At 39.2% G+C, this 21,407-nt stretch overlaps 1 protein-coding gene across 1 annotated transcript; it reads left to right on the forward strand.

The window, feature by feature from the left end:
* Positions 1-1,330: 1,330 nt before the first annotated feature.
* pafah1b1b (platelet-activating factor acetylhydrolase 1b, regulatory subunit 1b) lies at positions 1,331-21,205 on the forward strand. Its single transcript, XM_012881282.3, has 11 exons — positions 1,331-1,505; positions 10,678-10,940; positions 12,682-12,766; positions 12,863-12,937; positions 13,020-13,226; positions 15,673-15,841; positions 16,187-16,289; positions 16,413-16,641; positions 18,579-18,680; positions 18,759-18,915; positions 19,948-21,205. The coding sequence occupies exons 2-11, from the start codon at positions 10,909-10,911 to the stop codon at positions 20,019-20,021; spliced, it is 1,233 nt and encodes a 410-aa protein (XP_012736736.2). The 5' UTR covers positions 1,331-1,505; positions 10,678-10,908; the 3' UTR covers positions 20,022-21,205.
* Positions 21,206-21,407: the final 202 nt, after the last annotated feature.

The raw sequence follows: 21,407 nt of genomic DNA on the forward strand, positions 1-21,407 counted from the left end.
TCTGGTTACTACAAACATTTATATCACTTAAAAAAAATCAAACATGGTTCCACTTCGCCATCACACTGTTTCAGTTCCTGATTTATTTGTTACACTCTCAAAAATTTTCTACAAACTTTTTTTCGTTTTTTTGGGCCGCAGTCTGAAATGAGATGATGGTATTACATAAACAGGAAGAGGTTGAAAAATAGATTTTTAATCACAATGAGATCTACCTGGATTAATAAAGGACACATACATACATACATACATACATACATACATACATACATACATACATACATACATACATACATATAGAACCTGCAAATGTTCTGATTCCAATGAAAATGTGGGATTTTACTTTTTTTTACTAGATTGTTTTTAGTTATTCCTTTAAATCAAACACCTGATGCTCTTTTAAAGCCCTTTCATGCAATGTTTCCATTCTTTTTTGTATGAATTTAAAGGGAATAACATTTTTAATCTTCATTAAAAACAGAAACAACTAAAGTAGCCATTTACAAAACCAACAGCCTGAAAGTACATACTTTCACAGTAGAACATATTTTTGAGCAAAACAGTCTACTTTATCCCAGTTTTTAAAAAGGAAAATTCAATATCTCATCATCGGTGTTGTAACTTACCCTAGATTACTTTTCAAATCCAATTGTAGCGGTGTCTCTAATTGTCTCATCACTATGCATGTGTCCAGCTATTTTTGCCATTGGAATAGGTTTCAGAACCTAATACACATATATGAGTAAAGTAAATAAATGAATACCCCCATCCCATGCATGCAACTTAAATACATGTTATATATTAATTTCCAGTTCTAGGAAAGCCAATATTAACTTCAGTCGTCACCATAATACATAACAAAAGAAAGAACATACAAAACGGATTCCATCCATATTTGGTAACTTTCTTAATGATGATCAGATTGATTTCTATTTTATGCACAGAGTTGTTGAAAAATCTTTACCAAAATGTATTTCTCCCACATCCATATATGCTATATACAAAAAACAAGAAGTACAAAACATGAATAGTATAGGAACAGTAGCTATTAGGAAAAAATTATAAATACCCTGGTAAAGAAAGCAATGTTATAATATATTCACAGATTATTTCGTTTAATTTCATATATTTAGTTGAAACTTTAATGACTCTCCTGTTTAATACGGGACACCAACTGTTCCTCAATGAAAAGTAACGTTCTGTCGCCTCTCGTGATATATATAGGGAAAAGAAAACGTATTTAAACTGATGACGTGTTTTCCTTCAAAACCGTGAACGTGAGGCGTGCCCGTTACGCGCCACCGCCCACTTCAACGTGCGCGCTCCCGGCGTCCAATCGCGACCGTTAGCCGGGGCCGGGCTGACTGACTGCGGTGGTAGTGGGAGAGGAGAAAATCTGACCGTCCTGATGTGAAAAGTCACGATACCGCAGTCAAACCACACAACGCCCCAGCACATGCACAGGCCTGCTACGGGAAAAATATGAAGTTGCTCATGTGTGAATGGTAAGTCGGACGTTCCTATACGCGCTTCCGCGTTTGTTTTGGCACTTAGTTAAGACTTGTTATTTTGACGACGGCTCGCCTGCAGTGTCTGCGCTTTCCCCGTTCCCATCTCAAAATGGCGGAGAGGCCGAAAGCTAAGCTAACCGAAGCTAAGTAAAGAGGCAAAGTTGTCTTCGCTCAGGGCAGCGAGTTACAGACGGGCAATTTATGCCGCGTTGCTCACCCGCACACGAACGGCTTTTATTATTTCAAACCCACATGTGCTGCTTTTTTAAATCAGCGGCCGACTTGCGTCAAAACACTTGTTTTGGAGCCTCGGTGGCTAACGTTAGCTACGCCTTTTTTTTTTCTTTTTTTTTTTGGGAAGTTCTGAGTGGATGCGCTAACAAGGTGTTGTTACAAACATTTAAAACGGCAAGAATTAACCTTATTTCTCTTGCTAACCTCACTGGCTCTATTCCGTTCTTCTCGCGTTTGTCCTTGACTGAGCATTTCATCTAATGTGGCAAAAATGATTATACATAATTGAATTAGACGTATCCCCCCAATGGCCGTGGATGTATTTTAATGAAACAAGAATATGTTAAAGAGCCACTTGGATGACAAGAGATCAGATGCCCCCTCCATCTGTGTTGGTTCTCCTGCGGTCGTGGGGCTCTGCTGCTCACGCTGACAGCTGAGCTTGGTGTTTAGTGTGCTAGGCTAGGCTAACCTTAGCTGGAAAGGGCGTTGCTGATGAGCCACTGCTGCAGCGTTGCCCTTGCGCTTTCCAGAAGCTCAGAAAGACCAAACAGCATTTTTTTTTCTTTCTCTTCACCTGCTGGTAAATTAAACGCAGCAAAATAAGATGCTAACATTCAAAATGTGGTTGGTGCAAAATCCAGAGGAACAATTAACCATGCACACGAATGGTTTAATCGCCTTAGTAAAATTGTGGTGTTATGTTTTTTTTCTGCGTGTGAAATCTCTGTTTACCCTTGTTGAATTGCCTGGTCTCTGTGGAGGCTCATGCGTGTTGAGAATGCAGGCAACGTGTAAGATGATGGTGCTGTTATCTGGATTTTTAGGCAAATGTTGATCCATCCAATTATTCCTATATCTGTCATGAAGCACAGTTAGAAGAACCTATATGCATGGTTGGGAATGGTATCAATGAACTATTCTAGCCAGTTAAAATTACCACGCAAAAAAGCTAGTGTTTTTTTTTTATAGACTGTATTATAAATGTATAAGACATAAGGTTAGGTTATATTGAAGCAATGGAAGAAGGAAAGTAAAATTGGTTGGGTCCTTTTTCCCCTCCCATTTCCATTTTATTTAATTTGTTGGCCGGTGCAGCTCCAAAATTAGTCTCCAGTTGTCTCTTTAAAATTATTCTAAAGATACTAAAGTTAGTTTCACTGAAATGAATGGAAAATCTTAACAATGCCGTCATGTTAGGATTTATTTACTCATTTTTGTTTACTTTTGTTTATCTTTCGCACATACAAAATAATAGACAGCCATTTGTTGATCGCCTCTTTTGTAATTCTTTGCTCCACATTAGTTCAACCCTTGTACAATTTTCTTTCTTCCATGTAAAGGAACGATTTATTTCCCATCCATGCAACCAAAGCATATCAATCTATTAAGTGTGTTGATGAAATGTGAAGCAATCATAAAAAAAATTCTCTAGTCTTTTTTAAAAGTGATTTTAATTATACGTTGTATTCTATGGGCTTGTATCATAATCTATTTGCATTGATTGTGATTGTTGGCCCTAATGAAGTATGAGAGAGTATGGCCCATAATATTCCTCAGTCTAGCCTGATGGTAGAGGATATTAATTGGCATCACATAACTAAATTTCCCTTACAGTTTGAATTGACTATTGAAAGCAGGGGGAAGGCTGCATGATATGAGGAACACATGTAAATGTGATACTATTATTAAAAATCTGTAACAACTGTATATATTACCGATAACGCATGTTTTCCTGACTCTTTACCGCCACACGTCCCCACCGCTCCGTGTGATATTAGCCACTAAAGATGTAGATCAGCTGTGGGTATTAAGGGAATTTAGCATCCATCCAACGTAAATATACTATGGATATGCAGAGTGTGAACATCCCACACTTGTAATTTGGTAACCTGCCAAATATTGCGTCCAGGCAGGCCTTTGTGATTGCAGTATTACACACGTTGATATATGGAGGTTGACCGTGATTAGATACAGTGTACAGCTTCAAACTGCTACCCTTTAGGATGAGAGCAGCTTTGGTTGCTTCATGTTATGTATTACATAAATGACTTGAACATAAAACAGTTTATGTAGGATAAGACGTCTGCAACCTCTTCTCTCCTCCTCGTTAAAATCTAATTATTATAGAATTTACTGCAAATGCAACATGATAAAGTTAAAGGTTTGTGACGATAAGACGATCAGGAAGCGTTTAAAATCTGGCAGCAGAGGATAAACTGAATTCTAGACTATCATCAAAGAAGTGTTGATGTCAGAGTTATTTTATTATGTTTTGCTGCTTCTAAACGGTTTAATGTTTATCCTGGTAATGCAAAGCAGGATGTATTTCCTGTTGATAACCTTCGCCAGCTTTGCTGACCTGACCTTCTATAATGGACAATACTCACTAATTCAGTTAAAAAAAAAGCTCTTTAGATTCTATTATAATAGGTTATATGAGTTATTGAGAAAAAAAAAGAGCAGTCATTTTCAGAACAGTGGCTCTTGTCCAGTATTATAAAGTTTAAACTTGTTTGACATTATTATTATTATTAATGAAACACTGAGCCTTGGTTCGCATTAAGCGCCTCGCCTGTCTTGATGGTTGATTTGTAAACAAACACCACCTTGTGGGTTAGCCTCACCTCTCAGGGACTTGTTCAGCTTAAAGGTCACACTGAACAGCTCGACTCAAAAGATGCAGTTCATTTACTGTGACTAGGTTTGGCACTATTTTGTTGTTTTTCTAATGCCAAATCACTCAAATTAAACCATATTTATATAAATAGACCATTTCAAGTGTACTAAAGAGTGTATTGAGTGCTTTTATCTGCAAATATGTAAAAATCACAGGATGATGCATTAAAAATGTTATCGACTACCATAAATAACAATCATCCTCTCACTTTAGTTTGTATATTATGCAGGTTATGAACTGTTCTGAGTCATTGTCTGTTTTAATGTTGGGGTTTTGGCAGCCGATCTGAATAAAACAGGAAACCTTAACATGCTACATTAAGTCCTTCAAAACCAACACATTTACTAACTGAATGATTGAAAATGATAGTTTGTTCTTGATTAAACAAAGATAATCTCCCAGCTGAGATGTTGCCTGGGCTAATTGGCATGACTGTGTGTTTCAGTGCAGTAGAAAGATGGAGGACATGTAAAGTCACGGCCTAATGGCTACTGCTACCCGACGGTGGCTTTGCTCATCTGTACGCTGCTTTTATTTAGCGGTTTAAACAAACGGCACATCGTAGAAGAACATTTCTGTACTTCTGATCAGAGAAAACGTGTAGAAATGAGTGGACTTGTGTTGACGATTGGCTGCAGGGATACAGCAGAGACGTTGATGCATCACCAGCATTTATTAGAAATATGCGTTTGATATGCCTGGTCTTTGCTTGGTCATTTAATTGCAAGCTGTGCCAAAAGGTTTTCATAAATTAAGGTTAATGGAATAATTATTTCTATATGTAATATTTTAGTTGTTTGTCTTTATCCATATGATTCTTAAATTGAGTCACTGAACATTGAATATGCTCATAAGTGGTTAAAGGCGCAGCGCCACGTTATTTGACTTTTTTTTTCTTTTCTTTTTTTATACGTCACTAGCTCACCATGATTGCATACAAAGTTTTTATGAAAGATTATTACGTCCTGCTGGAGTATTAGTTGTTTTGTGCTTTGGATTTGCGAAAATTGTTAAAAAATAATTCCTTTCGTGTTAACAGCGGAAGTAAGATGGTGCGCTGCAGGGGATAAACAAGGAAGAAGCTAACGGCTATTAGCATCTCCCAGCGAAAAAATAAAAACAATTAAGAAAGGTCCAAGATCCAGTAAAGAATAAAATAATAAAAAATTAAAAAAAAGCAAAACTACATGATTCCAAGAGGGAAAAGACTGGAATACAGTATGTTGGGAATACAGTATGAACTAAAGCTGCTGATCGCTCAGATGTGACGTGAGTAAACGCTGTGGTTTATACTGTGATAATAGTGAAACCAATGCTCTCCTTAGCCTCTATCTAGGACCACACCCAGGCAAATGGATGGGAGCCTCGATCCAAGTACAAACATTATGAATAGATTGATTGGTTCTTACCTTGATGCTGTGTCCCTGTTTCCGTTTATAAATGGGAAATAATTTCTCTGGAATGTTCTGATATGAGGATCTTAGTTACTGTAGATGTTTAATTAATAACGGCTGGTGTTTGATCATGTCGAGTTGACGCTTTACGGCGAGGCAATCCAGCGGGTCAGGCTCGGTCTGGCATTATTTTGATTTATCGATTTATTTATCACCACATTATAGTTCTGCGGTACTGCCAGTAGATGGCGCCACGTCTGTTTATGTCTGCTGATCGCGCCCCATGAGGTGGTTATTTTTAGGCTCAAAAAGGACTATCAATACACCATCAGGATGGACGCTTGGTGTATATAACCTTATTTTATCATGATCAAACAGTTTTTGGTCTTTTTTAAATAGACATAATGTGGCTCTATACCTTTTTTTTTTTTTTTTTTTTTTTTTTTTTTTATATACTGAACACTTTTGTTTAGATATAGGGCTGGACAATATAGGAAAAAGCCTATTGATAAAATAAAAATCATATTGAGCAGTATCAATAATTATCTAAATGTGTATAATATATTTTATGTGCATGCCTGGCCATTTTATGCTGTTGCTTAGCAACCCATTTAGATAAAGACACACAAACACTGAATTCAAACTCAACCCTTTATTCAACCAACATTTTACCAAAACTACAAGTTTAAATAAAAAAGAAAAAAACGTGTGCTCTCTGAATTAAAGGGGGTGGAGCTTGATGGGAGCGTTCCTGAGTCTGCGTTGTGATTGGTTGGGAGGATGTAACGAATGTAATATCAACCTGCATGATAGGCTAGAATGCAAAAGGAAGGTAAACTGTTCTATTGAGCTTTTTATTGACCCTTTTTTACTATAATCGATATACGTCTATTGATCGATATATATATTGTCATTGAATTATTGTACTGTCCTATTTAAATGTTGTTTTTAAAAATTAAAATAACATTAAAAGGAGGAAAAGGCCAACTGAGTTTCCGTTTTTTGTTTTATCTTACAAGTTGCCCTTGTGAGTTATTACTAATGTTGTTCCATACATTTCTGGAGTCCATCAACATGTCAACAAATTGGTTATAATGCAATATGCAGTTATGAAGAATTTGTCAAATCTTTATTTAAGATTTTGCTGAGTTTTTAATTAGAAATCGGTTATTAATGTCTTTAAAACCAGGCACGTTGGTCTCTTTCAGCATCTTCATTTAGGGAACTGGTATTCCTGCAACAAAACAACGATGTTTGCATTGAAGATGCAGAAGAAAATGTTTACTTTTAGCCAAATGCATTTAACATGACTGCAGCGCTCAGGGCTGTCCTTGCATTTCGAGAGTTGGACTTTGTAATTTAGACAATCACACACGTCTTGGTCCCCCTTCTTTTGATAAACTGATGCATTGATAGGACTTTGCACCATTTCTTACTTTCTTTATGACTCTAATCATGTTCACTTTCTGAAGCACCAAGTCTGGATGATGATACGTTCATCTGTCGGCGCGATGGAAAGTATTTTCACAATACTTGGGTGCTCTTTGAACCGTTGAAACAAGAGCCGAGCTCCAGGAGCGTCCAGGAGACGATTGTAACGCAGGTCCCGATGTTCAGGTACCTTAAGCAGGTGCACATGAAGCCACTGACTGCTGTGCTTATGCAATAGCTTGGAGCCCGGCCCGTTTGGTCAGCTGGCTATTTTTGAACCGCCCCGACAGTTCGTCTCAGCTGAAGTCGCTGCTCTGTTGTGTCACCTCAGCTTTTCATCATGTCTGCTGGCTCAAAAAGGGAGTTCTGCTCAGGATCTCGATTCATTAGTGGGCAAAATGCATTTACCAAAAACATTGGGTCAAATTTTAATTCAAACCTTCTTTGCCTAATTGTTATGAAACATTATGGAGCGTGGATTACAGACATGTTATAAGATTTCACTTACTTAGTCAGGAAAAACGATTAAAACGTATCCAGTCAGAGCGGCACGATGACACTGACACATGGAATTGCGATGCTGTTGCTGAATAAGGAGACGACTATCGATTACAATTAAACAACATATTCCCCGACAACATCTCTTTTCTGTTTTCATCCAGCAAAATGGACCCGCCACTCTTATTGAGCTTTAGCGTCTTGATTTATAAAGTATATATCAAGGTGGTTTTATCAGTGGGAGCTGAAGTCAGTTGAAAGGCCAAATATTTTACTGGCATACAGAGTTTGTATGTATGGCACTTGAAAGACTTCCTTATTTAGTAGAGGTGGGCAATGTGAACCAAATTTATCACTGCAACTGTGGTACTGTTGTGATAACGATAGAAGCGATGACAAAAGACAACTTGCTGTCTTTATTTAGGTCATTATATGGCCGTGAATGCATGTCACAGCAATTATAGCTCCTTAAACACACACACTGTTCTAAAAAGACATATTAAATCATATATTGAAATTTGAAATGGGCTTTATCAGGACAATGGCTACATAAAGGGATTATTTTTTTTAATCAGTAAACTGCACACAGTAACTATTTCAATATATTTGTGAATTTATTGATGCTCTCAGTGGAGAAAATGGCAGAAAATGACAACACTGATGGTTTCTGTGGGTTTTCAGACCAATAATATGAATTTATTGTCAACAAATATCCAAATTCTTATGACATTTTCCACAGTAACGATAAAACAATACGATAAATGCCCGCCCCTACTACAGGTTATCGCATGTGAGCTGTGCTTTTCTGATGTTGCTCACATTGATGTCAGGATTGCACTTTGCTGTGTTTTACAGCGCTAGTGTCCAGCAAACAAAACGCACCAAGACCATCGTTTGGCAGACGAGAGACGCAGACGGGGACGGCGTCTAGTTAAGGTCGCCGCTCGATGTTTACTAGTAATCCTGTTAGCTGCCGTCCCGTCTCTCCTTTACGTTGCACCGTCAGCTGTGTGGAGGACGAGTGGTCTCGGTCATGGAGACGCACACAGACTTATGTTGGCTGGTCTGGCTGCTAAGCAGCTTTAGTGCTTTTGAAGCACCAACCTTCAGTAGAGTTCAACAGTTGAATACGATCATACGCTTTCAGTCACTGACAGGAGTTTTTTTTTTTTTTTATGCTGGCATTTTTTTTATTATGTTTTTGTTCAGATTAAAACTAATATCAGGAATAGATGTATTTACACTTGCATTTAAATATAATTTTCTCAGACTCTGAATTTTGGTGAAATAAAATCACATAGTCCTAAAGAGAGGATCCACTGGTATCTCTACACATTTTTAAAAATATTAGAAAATTATCTAATTCTTTTAGTTACTCAAACATATACGACTTACTTCCTGTGCGCCTTCGCTATAAATATTATTAATCTGGTTGGAAGTAGTAAATTAATTATTCATTCAGCTAAGGCTGGGCAATATATGGAGATTTTAGAAATATCAATATTTTGTTTTAAAAAAAGATGAGAGTATGGTTTATATTGAAATGGTCTGTGTTTTTCGGCTGTTTCTCATATCTATCTACAGCTGTTTGTTAAAAATGTGCTTGTGAGACAATTGGGATAAAGATTTGATTCACAGATGCGTTTTTATAGTTACTTTATGAAAAGAAAAACATATTGCAATAAATATCGTATAGCAGCATTCAGCCTAGAAATTATTTATGGTCCATATTGCCCAGCCATACATTTAGCCAGTGTTTTTTTTTTTTTTTTTTTTTTTTTTTTTTAAGGAGGCCAGATTTTCCCATGACTGACTCTAAGCAGTAATCAGTGTTAGAATCTGGAAAGCAGGCGTTTATGTGGAGCTCTGTGAAGGAGAGCCGGCTGTGTCACTAAGACAGATACGCAGCGATCAGTGTCTCCCTTTCTCTTCTTTGTCTGTCAGCATCAACATAGATGTGAAAAATGGTTGGTTCAACAACGTCAATGTATTAACAACCCTTCTCTGTTTCATAATTGTTTAAATTTTGTCGGAGAAATTCTGTTCAGTTGTTTGTTTTTCTGCAAGTCAGAGAGCAGGTTAGCCTAACCTTGTCTCGCTGCGATGCTCCAAGGAGATGAAGCAGGTCAGGCTGGGATTCTGCTGATCTGATCCAGCAGATTTGACACTTGTGAAACATGTACAAGTCGACTGAACTAGTTCACTAAAAAAAATCATATAAAGCTTAGGGACATATTTGCTTTAATGCACAATTGGTAATAATCTTGCTATCTTCTTTGGAGGGGAGGGGGTAACACAACTACACCTGCTATAGAACCTGCAGCACATTTTCTTTCACAACCGCTGTTGCATTTAATTGTCTTATTAAAACAAAGCTGAGGCGATTTAGTTTTTAATGTGGCCAAAATCCGACTGATCAGCAGGTCAGACTTAAAAGAGAACCAGAAATCTGGACGGGCCTGTTAAAGGATGATCTGGTCAGAGGAGTGGCTCTTCATGGTTTATCCGCTTTGCTTCCTTACATTACATTATAGATTTAAGTACATATTTTCTTGAATAAATATAGTCCAATTAGTTCTCTGTCAGATTCGATGAGTGTAAATTTGTAGCAACTTTTTTTCCCCCCAGACGTGAACGTTGAATCTCATCTAGGAAAGCAAACCCTTTAGTTTTTATTGCAAATTGTGACCCTTTAATAATAATCAGTACTTCTTTTATTCTCAGCATTGCTTGCTGAAATGTTGAACCTTCTTACTTGTGTTTTATCTCTATTATGTTAAAACAATACAGAGGGATGGCTTTTGTAACCTTTTATCCAAGTAGCATGTACCCTAAAAGCCCCTCTGTCCCAGAATAAATATGCATTTCTTTTCTATCAGTGAAAAACTAAAAAAAACCTTAATCACCACTTTCCTTCTCTCTTCATCAGGTGATGGACGTGTTGAACCACTGAGCGGGTAACCTGTGAACCTGGGCACACCTCGGTGCCTCGTACCGGCGTTACAGAAACCTCCGCGGGTCGCCATCTTGCGAGTGGCCGTCTCTCTGCCACCTGCGATCCTCCGCAGCGTCAGGCTCCTCCCCATCGAGCGCTTCCCTGCCAGACCGCTCAGCTCCACCGCATCCTCACCTCCCCGAGAGGGAGAGCGCAGCAGCCGCCATGGTGCTGTCACAGAGACAAAGAGACGAACTGTGAGTGCAATTATAAGTCGGGTTACGTGTGCGAGCAAGAACGGGCATGCACACGGGCGCTCGTCACCAGAAGCAGCAGTCGCTGGGCCACAGGCACCGAGGCGCATCACTGATTTGTCCTTTTTTTGTTTTAAAACGCTGAGATTGTTGCTCAGAAGTAGGGCTGAACGATTTTGGAAAATAATCTAATTGCTATCTTTTTTTTTTTTTTTTTTTTTTCCCAGTTTAATTTATCATGTGTTTTAAAATAAATACAAACAACAAATCAATTTGTTTCCTTGCCATGTGGATTAGTTGCTAAAAGACCCGCAGCATCTAAACTCAGTAATCAGTAATGATTGCATTCTGCCTACAATATATTTCAACCAAAATTGCAATTTTGACTTTTCTCTGCGTTGGCCACAAGCAACTTTTAAATATGAACTTTTAATGTTTCTATTGATCAGAATATTATTCAAGAGAACAGCTTTTAATTTAATTGGACATCAATCCTTGTTGAACATAAAGTCCAACCAACAAGCAAGTCTATGTATTAAACTGATTGACCTGTACTTAATGCTTTGTATGATTATACAAACTCTAAAACAAGTAATAGAATTAGATTATCTCACTGCTGCAACTGTCTTCCCTTCCATGTGGAGCAAATCCACTTCAAACATTTTACCAACACCTAATTGACGTGTCTAATTCCCTAATTGTTACATAGCCAAAAATTGCAGACTCTGCGATTTGGAAATTGCGTTTTTTGAAATCACGATTATATTGAAAATGCGATTAATTGTTCAGCCCTACTCAGAAGTCGTTTTTTTTTTTAGCTGGGACATTTAATCTGCTACAACAATGTGAAATCAGTGAGGGAGCCTGAAGAGATGTGAGCTCTAGGTGCTGCACTTGATAGCTGCTTGGTGAATATTTTATAACCTACATGACAGGAGGAAAGTAGTGAGGGGGGGGGGGGATGGGGAGCAATGAGGATCTTAACCAAGTGATGGCTGGGTAAGGTGGGAGGCTTTACATCACCCCTGTTTAAATCAGGGCGGCAAAGAATCAATTTGTAATGAATTATTCTTTCTTTTTTGTTCATATACTGCCGTCGTTGTGGTTAATGATGCAATATCCGGGGCATTGATTATGGTTTATTTGGATATAAATCTTGCAGCTAGGGTCTAAAGTTTGTAGTCTGCAACAGGCGGTTCATTCCAGGTTTGATTGCAGCGGCTCGACGAAGCCCCGAAGCTTTAGCCTAAATTTAGCACTTTACTCATGAAATATTCAGCCTGCGTCTTATAAAAGACTTTTTTATTTTTTTTTTCACCATTTATATAAGTGTGTCTCCATCTTTGTGTTCGCGGTGTGTGTGAGTTTACCCCCACCGCATCATCCAGCTCTGTCTTTGTGATGAGTGGATGGTTTCCATAGCAGCAGCAGCGCTGTTTCCCAAGATTCGACTTTTTTCATTTTTTTTTTTTTTTTATAGAGGGTTGTAATTTGTTTCCGTTTTTTGTTCAGACTTATATTTAAGGTGAACGAGACACCAGTCGCTGCCATCCATTTTCCTGGGCGTGGTCCTCCATGTTTTAAGGATGAGTTCTGTTGCAGATTAGCTGACGTTTTATTAAATGAAGTCACATTTCTGTGCTGTTATATCTGAGCATTTAACTGATTTGTGCCAAATGGAATGACACTAATGCAAATTGAAGGAAATGAGCGTTCAGATTAACAACTCTGTTTCTTTTCCTAGAAATCGGGCGATAGCTGACTATCTTCGTTCCAATGGATACGAGGAAGCTTATTCTACTTTCAAGAAAGAAGCAGAGTTAGATATTGTAAGGAGCGACTATTGCTCAAGATGATACATTTGAAATAATGTGTTTTTAAAATGGAAGGACATTGTCTGAGCATTGTTTTTGCTTTGGTCATAGAACGAAGAGGTAGATAAGAAGTATGCGGGGCTTTTGGAAAAGAAATGGACCTCTGTTATTAGATTACAAAAGAAGGTAAGGAACATCTTCACACGCTTTGCTTTAATCAAATAAGAATCAGCATTTATTTTCTGAAACGCTCTGCTCACCGGTTTAGGTGATGGAGTTGGAGTCTAAGCTGAATGAGGTGAAGGAGGACATGACGTACGGAGGGCCTGTTGGTCAGAAGAGAGATCCCAAGGAATGGATCCCCCGTCCCCCGGAGAGATACGCCCTGAGCGGGCACCGTGCTCCGGTCACCCGGGTCATATTTCACCCGGTGTTCTCCGTCATGGTGACGGCCTCTGAAGATGCTACCATCAAGGTGTGTGTAAGGCGACCCGCAGCACCTCCGTCATGTTGGGCTTTATATTAAAAGGTTCCGCTTTATTTATGCGGCATAAAACGCACAAAGCTGACATCAACTAAATTGTTACTGGGACTTTAAATTCTGCAGGTTTATGAAGATTGTCTCCCTGCTGCTGCACATTACAGTGAAATCTAAAGCTGGTCCAGTAACCTGCTGCTGTCTAACGTGTTCTGAGCCATAAATGCAGCGCTTTACAGAAACATTTACAGCTATTGAACTTTTTTCACAATTTGGGAAGTTCCAACCACAAATGAACATGGGCTGGGCCATAAATCGATTTAATCGATTAATTCAAATTTACAATTCTTTAAGATTTCATTTTTGGAAAATCTGGATTTTATTTTGCCAATACACTCATTGGGTTTCCATGAAGAGAACAGCATGTGATGCTGAATATATGTTTAGGCAAATGTATTGTCAAAATATTAAGTAGAAACTTTTTTTTACCATAATACAAGGTACTTGATTTACTTATTTACTTTTTTTTTTTTTTTAACTTAGTTTGAAGTTCACAAGTGCAGTGAAGCCTGTTCTTAGCTCAATGTGTAATACCACTAGCAGCAAATGTTTTGTTATATTTTCATTGTTTATAATGGCACGGCTGCCATCTTGTTTTACAAGCATGTTTCACAGCTTGTTTTAAGTTGCACTTTGAATTCAGGTCAACTCCCTGATGAAATGCTTGACATAAAAGCAAGGTTTTAAAATGATTTCTTTAATTTCTTTTTATGAAACAAAAAGGAGGAAACAATCGATTAATCAGATTTGGTATGATAAAATCGGAGATTTATTTTTTAATCCATATTTAATCCGCCCAGCCCTAAAATGAACATGTAGTTTATCTAACTCTCGTTTTGGATTTTTGGCTCTGGGTGTATGTTTAGACTCATTGTCCTGCTGGAAGGTGAACCTCCACCCTAGTTTAAACTCTTCGGCAGTACCTCTCCTGGCTTTCTTTCAACGATGCCTTTCCTCTTGATGCGTTCGTTGTAAAACCTGGACATGTGGATTACACAGCTGCCCGGCAGACTCTCCCCCCCTGAGCGGCGGTGGTTTTACTGGATATAAGGGCTTCAGAGTAAATGGGCTGAATTTACCACACTTCTTGTGTTTTTGGAACAACCAACCACCATGCACCACCCCAGCCCCCTTTGTGTTGATCTATCACAGAAAATACATTTTGGTTTTGTGTTTCTAACTTGACGAACTGGGAAAAGGTTAAGGGGGTGTGAATACTTTTTCGTGACACTGTAACTTGGTTTACTTGGGTACTGCTGGCTATTTTATACATCTTAGAACATGTTGATGAAAAAAAGAGCATCAGTGATTAAAGCTGCATGCAGCAGCGTAGGAGATAAATTAGCAGCAGCACCGCAGATCCTCTGCAGCTCTGACCTACCAGTTCAAAGCTGTGTCGCAGATCTGAGGCTGCGCTCCTTTTTTTTTACTCTGTTCATGTGCGTCTTCCTCTCTTTCTCCCAGCTCCTCCCTCCCTCCCTCCCTCCTCACTGCTACTTTTTCTGCTTTGTCACCACTCATCTATTTTCTACATGAACTGATTCTTGTTGTTTGGTCACCTCCCAAAGCACAGATCCTCATCCTCCTCTGCAAATGGTTCTTTTTTTTTGTTTTTTTTTATTAACTAAAATATGTTGTTTTACAACATATTAGATGACTGTGACTGGATTTAGATGATTGTGTTTGTTTCCATATTTGGATACTCTTGAATTTACTCTTGAATTTGTTCCCAAAACATATCTTACCCAGAAACTGAATGAAATCTGCACACTGCTGTTTTTTTTATATTTCATAGAGCTACACTGGTCAGAATTTTGCAATCAATTTCTGATTTCCTGCTTTCTTGGAAAGCAGAAATTTCTGTTTCTCTTTAAGAATTATAACAGGTTAGAAAAATATAAAAAATCAATCAAATTTTAATGTCAATTACAATTTGCATTGCAATCGAAAAATGTTTCTTCCTTCCTTCATTGAGGCTCCATCAGTTGTTTGTAGCGGAAGCAGACAGGACGTCACTCCATATGTGAGAGAATAGTTGCTGTAAAACAGTTTTATCTGTATTTTGAAGAAAAAGCAAAAAGATTTATGGGTTGAGATTATAAATCAGCATTTCCATCCATTTCTCTAAATTAATTTTTAAAGTTCAATTAGCCATTTCCTGTATACCTGAGTCTTGTTTACTCAGTAATGGCATCACAGAGTGGTGTCAGTGCTTATGCGTGTTGCATTCACTGATCAGAAAGAGGTTGGATTTTTTTATTTATTTTTTTTCTTTTCTTCAAACCAAGCAGTCGAGCAGATTCCAGAGTCACCAGCTGATTTCTTCTAGTTTTTTATCATTTGAGTTTGGTTTCCTCGCTGACTGTTCTCTCTGTGGTTGCAGGTGTGGGACTATGAGGCAGGGGACTTTGAACGGACGCTCAAAGGCCACACGGACTCTGTGCAGGACATCTCCTTTGATCACACGGGGAAGCTGCTGGCTTCCTGTTCAGCCGACATGAGCATCAAACTTTGGGACTTTCAGGGGTTTGAGTGTGTCCGGACAATGCACGGTGAGAATATTTAGATATAATTCTCGCTCCACAGGGGGGGCGTCTGCAGTTGTTGTCTTTCTATATACAAAGATCACGTTTGTATTTTCAATTAAAGGATTTTTTTAAATATATAATCCAACAGCAAGGTAAAAGAAAACTGCTAATATTGCATATGAATGAAGTTTGTTTGGTTTCACATAACCAAGTAAGTCATTAGAAAACAAAGCAGGTTGTTATTGATCACCATTAAGTTGGTTGAATAGATAAAACCCAAATCTATTTGGACATTGATCCACTAAATTGATTGGTATGAAGGTGAGCAGAGATTAGCGACGTGACTGAAGATGAAACTGTGTCTTTCAGGCCACGACCACAATGTGTCGTCTGTAGCAATCATGCCAAATGGTGACCACATAGTTTCTGCCTCCAGAGATAAGACCATCAAGATGTGGGAGGTGGCCACAGGGTGAGTGAGCAGTTTAACCACGTGGAGTTGATACTTATTTCATTAAAGTCTGTTTTGTCCCCTCGACCACAGCTCCTTCATTAAAATACGCTCGTCTATAAGCTCCGCTGTGTGTATCTGCAGGTACTGCGTGAAGACGTTTGCCGGCCACAGGGAGTGGGTGAGGATGGTCCGTCCAAATCAGGACGGCTCGTTGATCGCCAGCTGCTCCAACGACCAGACCGTGCGCGTCTGGGTGGTCGCCTCCAAGGAGTGCAAGGCCGAGTTGCGGGAGCACGAACACGTAGTGGAGTGCATCGCCTGGGCCCCCGACACCGCTCACCCCACCATCCTGGAAGCTACAGGCTCAGAGGTATCACTGCTGCTGCCTAATCTGACTTTTTTTTATTTGGTAAGGAGTAGGGCTGGACGATAATTCAATAACAATATATATCGATCTATAGATGTGTGGCGCGATAGGAAAAAATAGGGTCGATAAAACTTCGATAGAGAGTTTTCCTTCCTTCCTTTCAGCCCATCTTATTAGTTGATGCTACAGTCACTACTTCCTCTCGACCAATCGTAATCGCGGACATGCTGTTGTTGTCTGCAGTTGAAAAACCTGGCTTCAAACAATTACTCGCTAGTCTTGATCCGCGATATAAAGTTCCGGGACTCAAGTTTTTCTCTAACAGCGCTCCCTAAATTGTGCAACTAGTGCAGGGAATCAGTGCAAAATGAGCTGCAATCTGTGTCCTTACACGCCACAACCTCGGACCTGCGTCAGCCTCTCAATTATGAAACCTGAGGAGTAACTAGTGTACTATTCCCACCTAAATAGGCTATTTTATTTATTTATTTGGTATATTTATTTTGGTCTTTATTTAATAATAAAGTCTTTATTTAATAACATAACTCAGGTCTCTTAAGTTATTTTTCTTAAATAAAATTCTGTTATGGTTAAAAAAGTTGGTTAAATAAAGATTTAATTGGAATTCTGTGTTTGTGTTCTTTATTAAAATTAAATCATTTAGCAATATCATAAAATGTCCAGGCAGAGCTGCACATAAAATATGGTTTTAAATATTTTCAATAATTATCGATATCGATCAGTATGCATTTTTTTTTTTATCGATAAGCTTTTTTTCTATATCGTATCTATATCTAGTAAGGAGGCTAATGTGGGTCAGGTTTAGTTGATGGAGTCGAGCTGAGAATTCAGAGTGCAGGCCTGGAAATGATTTTTCTTATCTGAATCACATTAAACAACATCTTGATGCCTCGTCTTGGCTCAGTAAGGTGTGAAAGGTGAGGTTGTGACGTTATAACGCAGCTTTTGTAATAACGGTATGGACACAGACGTCGAACGGGATTTATTTTGGAGGTCTGTCAGCTCTATAGGTGGCAGTTTGAGGAAAAAATAGATCAAAAACATCAGATTAAACTCAAAGAAGTGTTTATGGTGAAAGATGCCAGGACCCTGATCGTGGCTAATTAATGCTTTTAAACAGGTGGGATCCATAAAAGTTCCTAGACGAGGAGTGACCCTGACTTTTCTAATGCAAATTTTACATTTTGGTTGTTGGTTTTGAAATTTAAACATTTTTAGCACAAAAACATAAAATGGGACTGTTTGCTATTAATGTTTTATCTCTGCTTACAGAGTTAAAACATGTTTATGCACATGAGAACTAAGTAATTCGACATCATTTGGAGGATTTCTATGTCTGCTAGCTTCTTATATTAAAGTTAAAAGTTTCAGAACATCTCCGGGGACAAAGGTTGGGCCTCTAATCATTTTTATGACTATATGTCGTTTCCTCATCACGGTAACAGGCAGGCCATGGTGATGGGTGCACAACTAGCATGGTCACTTGTCACGAATGTTGGTGATAAACTATACTCATTAAAATGAGCGATCCTCCATGTTTCTAACATGCTCCTAGCATGGCACTGCGTCGTGATATGACTCTCAACACTCTGAGGCTCTGATCAAACTATTAAATATTATTATTATTATTATTATTAAGCTAAAGGTGTGACCATATGCTTAGATTCATATTCGAGTCAACCTGAGCTGACAGAAATCAGACGTGGTCAGTTTAGTTAATCTGGTGTCTAGAATGATCTGCTGATGTTTTAAACTTGCTTTCTTGTATTATAGGAGTAACCGTCCTACTATGAGCAGTTTGCTGTTTTTGTAGCTGAAGATTGTAGCTTAATTTCTACTAAAACATCGTATGAATAACAGGCAGCATCAGCCTCTTTGATGTGGCGTTTGTCATCCCTCCCCTTGTTGATCTGTTGCAGAGTAAAAAGAGCGGAAAGCCTGGCCCCTTCCTTCTCTCCGGTTCCAGAGATAAAACGATCAAAATGTGGGACGTCAGCATCGGGATCTGCCTTATGACTCTGGTGAGTGGTGGAAAGGATGCTTTACCAGGCGCTCGGCGTTGCTGGGGGTGTTGTGGGTAATCGGCCTTGTGTCTTCAGGTGGGACACGACAACTGGGTGCGTGGGATATTGTTTCATCCCGGAGGACGGTTCATCGTGAGCTGCGCCGACGACAAGACGCTCAGGATCTGGGACTACAAGAACAAACGCTGCATGAAGACCTTGTCTGCTCATGAACACTTTGTTACCTCTTTGGGTGAGGCGAATTTCCTTTTATCTGTTTCACATGAACAGGAGTTATTACCGATTTGATGATACACATTTTAGTGCAGAAATGTGATCACCTAATCATAAAATTATAGGCGACTAAGGCTGTTGAGCTTCTCTCTTAATCCATTACCTCCAAAATTAAACTAGTGTAAAATTGTGGGCATGAAAAGAGATAAAATTAACATGTTTTTGCATCAAATGTGTATGAATGACTCGCAACACACTAGAGTTTCAGGTTTAAATGGAAATAAATCTGTTAGTTTTACCAACATTTAGCAGAGGGCCTGCAAAGAGTCAGTGATGGAGAATCTGGGGAGGGAGATTAAGGTGATGGAAAAAAGGCCTTTCATCCTCAACACCAAAGATAAATCCTTAATATACTAGTATAAACATGCAATAAGCTCATGAGCTAAAATGACCACGGATTTTTTACCGTTAAGCTATTTTTCATAGAATGTCAAACAGCTAAAGTGGTTGAAATAATTTCTAATCTTAATCTACCAAAGGTGAGTAATTTGAGGCTAGTGCTATTGATATAGAAATATCCCAAAACAGCCGGTCCGTTTACACTAAAGCAACAAAAAGCACAGCCTGCTGCTAAAATGTGCAGACTTTGCACATTTGAGGTGAACGTGTCGGGGCCGTCTCTGCTAACCTCTGTCATGTTGGGGGGGTAAAAACTAAATCTGGGAAATGAGGGGTTTAAAAGATGGCGTTATCACAGAAACTCAGTTACTTCAGAGGAGCTCATTGTTTTTGGTCTCTAATCTGTGTTTTACATTGAATTCAGGTTTATAACCATTATTTACCCTTTTGGAGGTCGCCCTGCTCTGTATTCTCTTCCTGCAAATGTTCTGAGACACGCTAAAGATGATTTTTCTTTGACATCTAACTGCAGAGAGCTAACGCTACTTCAGAACAAGCTAGAGTTCAGAATCTGTTCCCTGTACACAAGTTTCAGTTAATTTCAGCAGAAATGTTCCTGAACATTTTCTTTTTTTTTTTTTCTTCTTCCCAGATTTTCACAAGACGGCTCCGTACGTGGTCACAGGCAGTGTCGACCAGACAGTCAAAGTCTGGGAGTGCCGCTGAGACCGCCACCATCTCTCATCCTGCCCTGCTTTCTCCAGCTCCCAGGATAAAAACCCGATCCCTGAAGCTCCATCCCGACCGACGCTCCTCCTCCTCCTCCTCTTCCTCCTCTCTTCTGCCCTAACGTCCAGCCCTTCAACCTCTCGCACTCCGAATCATAGTTGACCAATGCGCTTTTACCTTTTCCTCGCTCCTCTTCCTCCCTACGTCGATCCAGCCCACCCCCCCATAAAGATGACTATTGTCCTTTTTGTGTAAATTATTCTGGATGTAGGGTACGCTTAATAAATGTCACGCAATCTCTGACACATAAACACACTCAAAATGATAAGAAGTATCTTTGCATGGTGACTCAAACAAAAAATAAAAAAAAAGAGAATTCAATACTGTTAGATTTACAAATTTCCATACTGTCATGACTTCCCATTGAGTCAAAGGGTAAATGTGTGTGTGTGTGTGTGTGTGTGTGTGTTGGTGCAGATGGGTTCTGGTTGACTGACTAAAGCCAATGGCGCCTCTCTGTCCAAGGGGTTTAGGTTATGTTAAGGTTTTGTTGAATTTCTCTGCATTTGCTACGTTTTTTTTTTTGGAGAAATTAAACGAGAGAGGATGTCGAAGCTGTTCAGCAGAAGTTGAAGGAAATCAAAAAGTAATAAAAAAATAAAAATCAAGCCAGATGCAGCTTCTCACGTCCTTGCATTAGGTTCATGTCCTGTGAGTGCGTCTGTATGTTTTCGACAGGAGAATCTTTCCTCCGCTCCCATAGGGAGACGAGGCCAGGCTAAGCTTCTCGCCACATTTTCACGTTTCGTTCCTTTGAACCAACTCTCTTTGCAGCCGACGCCCGCTGGCTCGTAACGACCCCTGTACGAGCCCCCCCCCCGACACGGAAGTGTGTTTTTACAGAGGAAAAAAGACAGCTCATCTGTTCAAGAGATGTGTGTGTGTGTGTGTGTGTGTGTCTCTCCAGAGAATCGCCCAGTGCCCTCTTACTATCTCTGCCTTGATAAACCCATCCAGGGCTCTGTCGCACAGGATCTTCATCCGGCTTTCTGTGGTCTCACTGCTCTCTTTACACACGCATACACTCACTAATGCACATACACGCACAGTAAAAGGTTGTGTATCAATATATCTGGATGTCATTGTTTGCAGCATAATGAAATAAAATTCTGTAAATACAGTTCCCCAGTTCTCGTGCTTTATTTTTTTAAAGACGAAGGGAAAACCCGGAGGTAGTGGTAATGGATGTACTGTAGTGCTTCAGTTTGACTGAGGTGTAACTTTTAGATGCGGCCCCTGCTTGTTTTACGTCAGCTGGTAATGAGCTATTTTGATTCAGACGTGTTAAAGCGGGGATGCATCTAAAAGCTGAAAGGACAGAAG

Source organism: Fundulus heteroclitus, chromosome 11 (assembly GCF_011125445.2).
Source record: "Fundulus heteroclitus isolate FHET01 chromosome 11, MU-UCD_Fhet_4.1, whole genome shotgun sequence".
Taxonomy (NCBI): Eukaryota; Metazoa; Chordata; class Actinopteri; order Cyprinodontiformes; family Fundulidae; genus Fundulus; species Fundulus heteroclitus.